At 36.8% G+C, this 12307-nt stretch overlaps 1 protein-coding gene across 11 annotated transcripts in view; it reads right to left on the bottom strand.

Annotated features, from left to right (window-relative positions):
- The window catches only part of BLTP1 (bridge-like lipid transfer protein family member 1), a 128954-nt gene that overhangs the window by 2393 nt on the left and 114254 nt on the right, over window positions 1–12307 (bottom strand). For 9 of the 11 annotated variants that reach the window (XM_067297678.1, XM_067297686.1, XM_067297687.1 and 6 more), the window contains 13 exons: window positions 11861–12062; window positions 11255–11458; window positions 10965–11144; window positions 8518–8655; window positions 7871–8131; window positions 6578–6728; window positions 6146–6303; window positions 5437–5629; window positions 5072–5289; window positions 4195–4446; window positions 3466–3669; window positions 1787–1981; window positions 780–914 (listed from right to left, as the gene is read on the bottom strand). In XM_067297678.1, the coding sequence (XP_067153779.1) occupies window positions 780–914; window positions 1787–1981; window positions 3466–3669; window positions 4195–4446; window positions 5072–5289; window positions 5437–5629; window positions 6146–6303; window positions 6578–6728; window positions 7871–8131; window positions 8518–8655; window positions 10965–11144; window positions 11255–11458; window positions 11861–12062 (2491 nt within the window). The remainder of the gene's footprint in view (window positions 1–779; window positions 915–1786; window positions 1982–3465; window positions 3670–4194; window positions 4447–5071; window positions 5290–5436; window positions 5630–6145; window positions 6304–6577; window positions 6729–7870; window positions 8132–8517; window positions 8656–10964; window positions 11145–11254; window positions 11459–11860; window positions 12063–12307) is intronic. The other 2 variants (XM_067297681.1, XM_067297685.1) reach the window with 1 other exon arrangement.

Here is a 12307-nt window from a genome sequence, read left to right as displayed (position 1 = left end):
AACTTACAATATATTTTTTAGATTGACAGAGTATTCACTGTGGAGGGAGCAGGGGAAATACTTCAGTTCAATCTTTGTCCTAAGGCATATACCATCCTACAAAAAGAAAGTTAAACTAAATACCAGATAGCAAAACTGGAGCAAGATTACAACTTGAAGTAGCTAGCAAAAGATCATCAGTAGTGGATAAGGAACAGAAATCCAGGGGTATGTCTGCGCTTGGCAGCACAGTGCATGTAGGTGCTGCATTGGAGGTGACTGAATTGGTAGTGAACAATTTGCTACATGCAGGTAGTGTCGAGAAGCGCTGCACAGAGATACTTGCAAGCTCCCTGAACACAGTGGCACACCAAGCTTGTAAGTCTGTATGCAACTACTCTGTTTCCAGGTCTGTATTAGCTGGCTTTAAGCCAGCTCAAGTATTTCCTGAACACTGTTGCATTTTTATGAAGTGCAAAAATACCTGACATCTCTTGGCTTTCAGTCCAAAGCAACCAGGAAAAACTTTGTGTGTTTTTGTTAACGTGCAATTAAATTTCACTCATCAGTGGTCGGAAGAGAACTATCATTTTATACTACTAAGTCCAAATTGCAAGAATGTTTGATCCTACTTGATTGACTTCAAAAGGAGCAAAAATTAGGCTTATTTTTTTTTCCTTTTCAATTAAATCAATTTGAACAAATCAACATTATTTTAAAAGTATGCAAATATTTACTATGAAATAGTATGACATTCACAGATTGGTCCCCTAGTGTTACCTCATACAATAACAACTTACCTTTTTCTTTTTCTTTTAGATATGCAGACACCAAGTCATGCAAAAACATAATTAGTTCAGCATCCATGGTCACACAAATGTGGTCTGTGAATTCAGTTACTACACTGCACTCCACCTTTGGTTTAACACTTGTATCTACAGTCAAATAAAAATAGTATTGATATACTTTTAAATACCTATTATATACATAAGAATAGAATTTTAATACAAAGTATTTAAAAATTTCCTTGCTGTTACTGAACCAGAAACTCAAATGAGAGGAAGGACCACAATTAAAAAGTGTTTAGCATCCTCAACATTCTTTTCACTGTTTTCCCCTAGATTAATTTCTGCTACTTTATAAAAGAACTTGAAAATAAAAAAAAACTATCATACAGAATATTGATCATCCTTAACTTGCAAAGCCAACCTATAGGTATAGTATCACTAGCTTATGCTAGGTTATTAATGCATTATTTTAGACAATATGAGATGTCAGATTTTGTAAATTTGGCTACAGCAAACAGGTTGACTGCTGTAGCAATAATATCCAGGATCAAATATGGAGTAAAACAGTATTTTAGCTAAGATAAACATCTTCATTAGTGTCTTATATCTTCAGAGGTCTTATTTCCCCCTAGCTCCAACTGCAATGTGAAGACACATTTTGAAAATGAGACCATAAAGTTTAGGTTCGGTTTTTATTTCATTTCCTTTTTCAAAACAGTCCTTCTCTTTAACATTTTATTAAAAGTTAGGAAAAAAAAACAACAAACCAACCCAACTGAAATATTTGTATTCATTTCTCTTAGTAAGGCTATTCTACAATGACCAGTCTCTGGACTAGATGTTCACTTTCTCATCAGAATTCCCTCTGCATTTTATTTCAAAATGGTGTTCTTTCTTGCAGATCTGCAGTAACTTTCAGATTAAACACTGTCCTCTTATCAGTGAAATACCTTTGTACGTAACTTCTGATTTATGAAAAATAGCTTTGGATCAAGAAAAACAAATGATGTTTACTGCACCTTGTAGTGAAGGCTCTTGTGGTTCTTGAACATGAATAGATTTAAAATCCAGCTGCATCCTTGGCAATGCAAAGATAGTTTCAGTTTCATGGTTGTAACTGGAGCCTCCTCTGAAGCCACTTAACAAGCTTGAGCTTTTCACTGTTGTGCTGCTCTCTGGGTTATTAGCATCAACATTTCGAAGCAGGTTTAATTCTACAAGGGCAATAAGACATTCCTCAATTCAGCAATCTTTTTTATTAAAGTCCTATCAGCATGGAGGGTGACAAGTTTTTCAATAAATTTATTTGCATAGTGGCAATATCATACACCAAAATACACCTCAACGAGAACCTGCACTCAACGAGAAGTGGGGTGGGGGAATAGTTGTTGGTACCATAACATCTAAGCACTTCTAAAAGTATCTATTCATTTTTTGGAAGCTTAAAGATCAAATTTTATTTATCTGGCCAGCCATCACAACCCTGTTCTATAAGTTAGCTTTCAGTTAAATGAGATTTGGACTATATGGTTTCTAAGTGTGCTCTCTGTGTTTGAAATTACACTGCTACTTAAAATGAGAATAAATGTTTCCATTTGATACAGTATCTAAATTCACAGAGGCAGCAATGCTATCAAAATCACAGCTGACCAGGAATCCAATTTTGACATGTGACTTTTACCATAACACATGTGCAACATCATTTGAATTATTTTTCAGCTGCTAAAATTGTGACAAGACAAAGTTAAGAAAGGTTCCTATTTAATCGTAAAACTGCTGGTGCATGATTATTAAAAAGATTATAGCCCTTATCCTGCTCTCTACAGCATGACCACAAAAGGTCAAACAATCAAATGATGTTGTTGTTTATATTTTTAAATACTCCGGATGTAGTGAAACAGGGCTGGGTAAAAACATTTAACAGATAGTGCCTCTACTTGTGAACCCCAACCACTACATCCTGTTGTGTCTTTCAAAAGGAATAAATATTAGTATATCAACAACTTGAAAAATAATTTTTTTCAAGAGACTATAAACTGTACATTTCTGACTATACACCACATTCTGCTATTCACCTATTCATAGGAATTCTATTGATTTTATCTGTTGGTTCTATGGATTTTGTGAATGGACTAGTAACAGTTGTACTTTCAAGGGTTTTTTTTTATATATATATCTTGAAAGATTTATTTTCCGATTAACAGTGATGACAGACATGATTCAAAAACATTTTAATGCCTAGAATCAGCTGAGGGTTGAAAAGCTTTAGGCAGAGAAGTAATTTTTAAGTGTTCCTAACAAGTGAGATGCCTAAAATAAATTCCTTCTTCAACTTAACCCGTAAATTCTTCATATGTATTGAAATAACTAAATATATCCTCATTGGTACAAGATCACAGCTGGACAACTATGTGAAATAATAAAAATCTGTGCATGTCGTGAAGGAGAAAAAGGAAAGGATTAAGAACAGAAAAAGGACTTGAAAAAGGACTTGAGCTCAGTAACGCTTCCAGCTATTCAGTGTATTATGTTTTATTCCACCATTCACCATAAGCACCACAACAAGAAACTACATCCATCCTTTCAAAGAGAACTCCCTCCTCCCTGGCTCCCCTGAAATGGAGCAGCTTTTAAACAGCACAATTGGCATTGCCTGACAAGCAGACCAAACCCAAAACTTAATGAACGCAAATCTAACCTTCGTTCCTTGTTGCTGTAACATAATTGAACCACTCTTTCACACTGGCAACTCCATGTGGGGGGTTTTCATGGCGGCGCCTTGTTATCTTTGTGATTGTTGCCATAGGGCTTTCAAGGGCTCCGCAAGGTTTGGTGACCATCGTGTTATGGCCCAAATGAAAGTCCAGGGTTTGCACAATGTACGTAGAATGATCACTGGAACCTGCATTGAAGGCACAGGGTGTGTGGAGAGAGAGGGGGGGAAAAAAGAAAAAGCACACAGGTATATAACAGGAATAATTAGTACGCCAGTGGCATTAAAAACTGGTGTAAAGCTTGCAAACAACAAAGTTTAAATCCTCACAGTAGCTACAGCCAGTAAAGGCTTCTCAATATAAAGGCAAACATAAGTGATATAAGACCCTCAAAATTCAACACGCAGAAGCCAAGGACTGCATAAACACAGACAAACAATTAACAAGGCAGCCAATCCCTTTCAGAGGCATGCCAGGGACTTATCTACTATACTTCAGGTTATACTTTTCTTTATTCTATAGATAAAGCAAATGGTGGTAAAGATGTAGGAGAGGGAACAGATTATTATTTTACATAAGCAGTACATTTCTGGGAAATAATCTTGATTCAGACTTCGAAGTAAGTTTTTCTTTGATTTCCTCTTATATATCAATAAATTCTTAAAATTCATTAAAGAAAGTAAATGCAGAGAGGAAGAAATGCTTTATATTACCATCTTCCCAAACTTTCTGTGCTTCTGTCCAAAATGCAATGTTGGGTTCTTCAAGGTGAAATAAGGCCCAAGATTTTGAACGGAAATTAGGTCCATGAAAACAAGCCAGTGTCATATGGTTTCCGTGCAAGCTCATGGATCCTCCAAACTGCATTCCATCTTCTGGCAATGGCATCTGAAATAAGGATATATGGCACCCGGACACCATCTTCAAAACTCCTGGCCAATGGCGATGATGAGCTGCATCCAACACTGGAAAGACATGCAGTAGCAAGAGAGAAACAAACATCAGAAAAAGGAAGATACGGAAAAGATTGCTGCTGTAGTTCCTATGTTTTATTAAAAATATTAATTTTGATTGATATTTTAGTTTACTTCATTGACACTGTTTCACCTTTGTCATCTGTGAGATGGTTGTAAGTTAAGAGTATCTAAACAAGCATACTTGGAAATCAATGACTTACTGGGTTCAGATGAAAGATCGTTTCAGCTCATGATTAACAAAATAAGAAAAACATCACATTTCCACTGCTACTCAAATGCTACTCAAAGTAGAAATAATTTTTATGAAAGAGACTTTAAAAGTTACATTTTCAAACTGCAAAATGGTTTTAACAAAAGCATGCATTTTTAACTAAAACTTGAAAATAAATTAGTTCATTCTTGTACCAAAAGTACAGGAAGGTGCCCAAGATCCTTGCCCTCTTCTTAGAAAAGTTATTGCCAGCCCAAATTTACATGAAAAAAATTTTTGAAGAAATTTTTTTTAAATTCAAACAAATATACTTGCATGTATAAAGTTGCTCAGATTAATTTTTGCAATTAGAAACATCCTGTTTGAAAAGTATACTATGGGACAACTTTTTGTGCCACTTACACTGCTCATGTGAGTTTCTCTCCAAGTTATTGGCCATTGTCTTTGGAGGGAGATAAGGAACAGGTCCCCAAGTAGACAAAGCTCGCTTGCTTGTATCAAACTGCTGAGTAAAGAACTCCTGGAGTTTCATTCCTATTTTTATCAGGTCTGGTGTGGTTGATCTTGAAATCATCACTTGGAAGATATCCCATTTCAAGTCCCCATGGACAAATATCTCACTAGATATTAGAAGTAACAAGAACATTCACTACTCATGATAAAAAACAGACCTTTTGCTTTCTAGCATGCTCTTACTTTCTGTTAGCACCACTGGGCAGAATCCATACAGGCAGAACTTGGAAACTAAACATAGCGAACAGCATTACCTTTTATCAGAGATGCTTGAATCCAAAGTATTATACAGATTAATTTTCCATTCATCCTGTAGTTTAAGATCTGCATTACTGAAGATTCCCATTAGGATACTGGACCCCATATAGTCAACACGTGCTTCAGTAGAACCCATAGTAATTTGAATTTTATGATTGGGCTGTTGGTTTGGGTGTTCAGAAATATGAGCTGAAATAGAACCAAAGCAATACAGAAATATAGCATTAAAAATAAAGAGATTCTATCAGTGGATATCACTCTTATGCCGTCCACATGATGCAGAGGGACTGTGAAGACACTTTTCTTCAGGTGCATGGGGAGATCCTCACACTGGTGAGGAGCTAGAAGATCCAGTCCCTCTCCAAAGCTACTTTTGCATTTCCTAGGCCATAAGCACTTGGGAAATTCTAGGAGGAGCCGAAATGCCATCAAACTTTTTCAGTTGCCATCTGTCCAGACAGCTATGGGGAGTATAGGGAGCAGAGCTGGCTACTGTAATTTAAAGCTACCCTGAGACTGAATCAGCCCCCAATCAGGAAACTATCCTTGCAATTCAAAGTGTGCTCAGCAGTCAGAAGGCACAAGTGAGAATCCAAAGTCTTCATATACTACCAGGTTCACAAAGGAGGGTATGGCATATATACTTTAGCTTTTCATGTTCATTGTCCAGGGCACATATTAATACTGACCAGGTTTCCAACTTACCCACCATCTCCAAGGTGTTAACGTCTATGGTACCTCCAACAACTCCCCCTCTGGAGTCCAGCTGTGATCTTCCCAAACCAACAGACATGCTAATTTCCCGATCTCTGCTACTACCCACAGATAAGCGACCTTGGCTTTTCAAACCACTGGTGGTCCACCTAGAACAGAGGTGAAAATGAACAATTTTTTAATATGCCAAATAAGAAACAGAAAATTATTTACTGCAAACTAGCAAATAATGTGGATTAGGCACATGTGACTTCATGATTAAGTATCTACCAGTATTCATGAGGGGCTTCACAGTTCAGAACTGAAAAAAGGTAGGGTTTTAAAGCTACAAGACAGTAGGCTGTTAGTAAACTGAGGGAGCAGTAGTCTTTTCCCAAAACTACACAGTCTGCTAAAACACGTTTGATCTTGCTTTATACTTACGTAGTATTGCCCATTACATTGCTCATATTCATTTGGACATTTAATTGTTTCAGGTTCATAGCAAATACAACCAGCGTTTCCCATGGTGTTCCTTGCTGGCTCCCAGCTTTATTTGACTTATTAAAGGGAGTTGATGTTTTTGAGAGAGTATCTAAAGAAAAAGTAGACAAAAATTTAAAAGATTGCACCTACTAGGAAAAACTGGCAGAGTATATACATTAAAAGACACTAGTAAAGGACAGACCAACATCTTTTTTAAGGTGTACTGTGAAATTACAAGAATAGGAGAGAACCAGAGGATTTACAGTAGGTGCTGCTCATAGAAATGGAGTCTTTTTACACACTTATTTTTACCAAAATCTTTCAGTCAGTCATGCAAGAGCTTTTTTAACTCTTAAACTCTTAAAAAAAAAAAAGTGCATTCAGAACATGAATCGTAAGTATTTGAATATTCATGCAGTGCTTATTTGCACAAGTGCCAAGTCAGGACTTCAAGAGTTAGAATTTTCCTTACTCCTTTCACAAAAATCCTAGAGATAGTCTTACAAAATAAGAGTCTGCAAAATTGCATTGCCTATGAACAAACCACTTTACCAGCCATAAATCTTTCTCCAACCGTGTCTTCTTTTAAAAAACTGTTCATATACTAACATCTTGCTTCCTAAATACAGACAAAATACCTGTTCTTTCTTTTCTCATAGATATTTTTCCTAGAGTAAAAATAAGCACTATATTTCTAAACCTCCTACCTGTATCTAATGCCAGAAATACTCCAAACAGCTAGCACTACATTGCTATAAAATACAACTAACATTCATAGTAAAAGAAATTACAAGTAACTCTGCATTTATTTCTTATATAAAAATTATCCTTATTTGGATCATTTAGTATGAGCCCTAAGTCTCAGTCAGATGAAATGAAATAACTGACATTATCTGTGAGTTGTGATATCCCTTCTCTGCTAAGAACATGGTAATTAATTGGATGAGAACAGAAAACAAAGAAAATAAAAACACAATCAAAATTAAGCTGCAGAACTCAGCTAACCCCAGCTAGGTAACTCCTGCTCCAGTAAAAGAAATTCCAACAGTTTATAGAAAGTATTATAATCAACTGCATTTTGATTTGTACATTTCAGACATTTTCCTAAGCCACTGGCTCTCCACTCCAAGGCACAAGTGAAAAAGAACATTTTAGCACTGCTTCCTACAAAGTAGTAAAAACATTCATTTTTCATATAACTGCTGGAAATCCTCTAAAGAATTAAAAAAAAAAAAATCATCCTCTACTAACCTCTCTGAGGCACTGAAGAGTCAGACACACTCCTGGATCTTGTAACAGCTGGAGACTTTAAGCTATGAGATGCTGCCCCAGGTGACATACTGGTGTTTGCATTATGCTCATTAAAGACATTAGGTGACTGTGCCATGTGTGTAAATGAGGCAGACTGGCAGGGTTGCTCCCATGTCCTACAGTATGCTTTCCGTGATGATTCAGGAGAAAGGTGCTGGCTTACCCCTTCAATGGAATCCGGTGTTCCGGGACCCGATGCTACTGGAAAAAAGTAGCACATGAAAGGCAGCAGAACTATTTCATTTCTCTTTCACAGTATCCTCCCGCCTACTGAGAAATGTTTAGAGAGTGTCAAGCTTTGAAATAAATTTCACTTGTAATTAATATTTTTCCAATGTGTTAATTATTATAAGCTCTTTAAACAACTCAATGACCTACTTAAGTAAAACAAAAAACAAAAAAAACCCTAAAGATTAGAGATGGAAAATGTCTATTAGAGTGACCGCACAGGAAGGAGATTGTAATACATTTTCATTTCTACATTTCTATCCAGCTACATAAGTTGTAATACACAGCTAATGTATGTTTATGCAAATCCTACTATAGGCCATTGCACAAAAGGTTTTCCATGAGAAGGAGTATCTTACCTGGCAGATTTATTGTTTGATCACCTAGGAAGAGCCGTCTAGCAATGCTTCTCCTGTACCAAGCCCTCGGGAAAGCTAGAATCTCACTGAGTCGCCGCATGTCATATTTAAAAGAAGCAGATCCTATATCACAGACCGCTGACAAAGAAAAAGCAAACAAACACAACTGTAAGCACTCAGTAGTAACAGGTTTTGTTAACCCAATCCGGTTAATAGGCTTTGAGGGTGTTATCCTTCAGCGTAGTCAAATATTTCTCTACCCAGCAGTACAGTCACTGCTATAAGGGAAAATAGTTACTAAAAACTGCAGTTTTCCTCAGGTGTTGCTATTTGTCCAAATCTAATATTAGATACAAATGCATTTCATAAAGACAAGATGGAACCTATGAATACAACTGATGTTGGGTCCCCGCTTCCATTGTATATGTCTCAGACTCACCACCTGTGGGCTTTAAGGGCATATTAATCACAACCATGCTGCTGTTTGCCCAGGAACTCAGGATCCCACAGGCAAAGCAGAAACAATCTTTAAAACCACTGTTACTTTGCGGTTCTTTGAGCATCCAGGAGTGCGGCTCTTAGTGCAGTTTCACAGGAGGCAGGTGGTGAAGTCTGAGAGCCAGTAACTGAACAGAGATGGGAGAGCTACCCCGCCAGCTTAGACATGCCGCACGACAGGCAAAGTTAATAACCACACACAGACATCATGTTAAAACAAACTGATCATGAAGAACACAAAGAACACAGCTTGTGAGCCAGGAGATGCAGCTTTCATATTTAGAGGGCATGGTATACCATCTCTATAATAGCATGTTTAATTATACTATACAATCCACTTTGATTTTTCTCTATGGGGAGATTGCTTGACTATTTCTAGTTCTCATACAAAAAAGAAAGACGATACTGAGCATCTGCAAAAGATTTTGTCCTATTCAGGTAACAGTTCTGAAACATCCATTTCTGAAGACAGGATTATGAAAATAAAATGGATGCTTAGTGATTACTAAGATAGGTTGAACTGAAAGCTTAACCAACTCTGGGAACAAATTTAGTGTAAAATTATAGTAGTTTATCTCTGTTATAAAATGTATTGCGAGATGAAACAGCAATAAGAATCTGAGTTTTCTTATCTTTCTGTTCCTACGGACTAGTGACGTAAAAGAGCTTCATAGCTGAGCACTGGATGGCCTGCTGAAGAACTGTATTCACTTGTTGCCGACTCCGGCAAGTGGAGAGTTTTTGAGCCTGTACCATATGGACATTGTATCCATACTGCGATCGCTTTCCAGCTTTAGCAAGCAAGTTGGTACAGCACGCTTACACAACACTGAGCAAACACAGTGGAATTGTACCAAACAAGCTGGAAACGCAGAAGCCCAGCTCAAAGGCCCCCAATTCCCTTGTTCTTGGCGATTTGTAGTCCTTTCAACTTGTTGCCTTAAGAAGCCATTGCTTGGTTATCTAGGCTTTTTTCGATCACCACCAATAAAACTGACTGGCAGGCCATACCCAGGTGAAATGACATATTTAGAGTTTGAGGATTTCAAAACTATTGCTTACACTAACAATGATGCATGCTAGTGAGGAATAAATGAAATACTGTAGAAAAGAACCTTTTTTTTTTGTGGGAAACAAGAACTACTGGCATAGCTAAAAAAAATAGTTTAAAAGCTGAGCAAGCTATTTGGTTTGGTATTGAAGCAAATTATGTAAATGAAAATAGATAATACTACATGTTTCACCACATTGCTATTTACGTAGTCATACATTACCGTATTGCAGTCAAAGTTTTGGGGTTCTCAAGTGAGGTTAACAGAATGAAGGGAGCAGATACCACCCAAACAATACTGTTCAAAGACCCTAGTTTCTCAGACACAAGGCTACCTATGCTTACCATGGGATTGCATATCTGAAGACAAATATATAGATAGACAGATAGATAGATACAAATATTATGCCAGCAGGTGGAAAATAACCACTCTTTTCTGCATACTAAGACCACACAATGAAGTTGACAGACTAAAATTACTATTACTGACTTAAAATCACTTTCTCCAGATCATACCTATTGTGAGAAATACCTGCAATACAATTAACACGACATGGACTAACTAACTAAACACAAACAATTTAGCTTTATCTCAAAATATTCAAGAGTTGTAAGACTGATGTCAGAGACACATTTGAGCAAACCTATCTGTTTACATTAAATGAGTTAGGAGGATAAAAAGGTGCATCTGCAAATAGGTACTGCAAGTATACAATTGAAAGTTTAATGTCAATCACCACTTCACTCTAAAAGAACAAAAATTTTACTGCACACAACAGATAGATAGCTCTCAAATAACATCCACAAAAGCTGGTGAGAGTAAAGTGTATCACTGGAACAGCAGTTCTCTCATTAGATGAATAGACAGGAACATAATTAAAATGAAACAAGCATTTACCAGATATGTTTATCAGTGTAGTATCTATCTTGCTTGTAGCTTTGCTTGCAGACTGACTCTCAAAAAAGGAGGAACCTCCTGAACGCCTTATTCTCGACAGGCTGACTTTCACAAACTCAAGGTTAATGCTCAAAGAATCCTTCCGGCCTGTGACTGAAGTAGGTTCCTCATCCACGTTACCTAGAAATAGAAAGGAGAAAATTTAGTCTTATGTGACTGTTTCGGATCTTCAGTTCAAAAATCAAACCTTAGCGAATGGTCATTAAAGCAAACACAAATTTATTCTGTACCTAAAGCTCCTGATCCAGGAGTTAGAACAGTAACAGCGGATTTTTGTTTTCCTGCTCCATATGGATGAAACACGTAAAGTGAGAAATCAGACATGCAGGCAGTAAAGCTCAGGCCTGAAGAACTGCTACTAGAGGTGGTCAGGTCTGACTGACTACTGCTGTGCCGGGTTCTGCCAAGAGGACTGCCTAGTCCAGGTGATGAACCTGAAGTCAAATTTTTTTTCCAAAAGTTAGTTTTATATGAAAGCATTTGCAAACATGAAATAATACTATTAACATTATTAAACAGAACAAATGCACAATAAATTACACCCTCCTAGCAGCAATGTAACTTAAATATTCTAAGTACTGATGCTAGCCTTTTATAATGGATAACTGAGCTTGTTTAACCAAGACAAAAAAAAGCTCCAATATAATGCATCTGTGCAAGCTTTTACAACAGATTAGGAAACTGATACAATACGAAGAAATTCTACCGAGGTCACTAATATATTAAAAATAGGTTTGTAAAAGCTTATCTTTTGTTATAATTTTAGACAAAAGAACTTTTTTTTTTTTTTTTTTGCCACAAGCTGCATATAGTGTAATCACTCGTATGTATATTACCTGGTGCTCCAGATTTACTAACTGAATTCTTTGAACCACTCTGTGAAGCAGTGCCACCAACTAACACATTTTCTGCTGGGTACATTGTGCCTAATGTTTCCAGTTCTCCTCGGTTTGAAGAAAACACAAGATCCAGAGAGGGCAACTTCAGCATACATTCAACTCTTGATACAGGCAAGCAGCTGAACTTGATTTGGGAGGGCTAAAGCAGAGAGAGAAAATAAAGGATTCAGTTAAGAAGTACAGAATACTAAAAAACACCCCAAGTTTGAGCTATAATAATAGTGTGCCACATTTAATTTTTTTTAATCTAAGCATATTACAACCTTTTCAGACTGGTTTTAGAATTAATAAGGTAACTCTATAAAGTTCATATAGATAGGTTCACTTCAAGGAATCCCTCCTTCACCAGGTCTATTATCTGGGACAAGCTGTTAGAAAACTCAA

Source organism: Apteryx mantelli, chromosome 5 (genome assembly GCF_036417845.1).
Source record: "Apteryx mantelli isolate bAptMan1 chromosome 5, bAptMan1.hap1, whole genome shotgun sequence".
NCBI classification, from domain to species: Eukaryota; Metazoa; Chordata; class Aves; order Apterygiformes; family Apterygidae; genus Apteryx; species Apteryx mantelli.
Note: the sequence above shows the minus strand (reverse complement) of the source record. Positions and strands in the feature narration are given on the sequence as shown.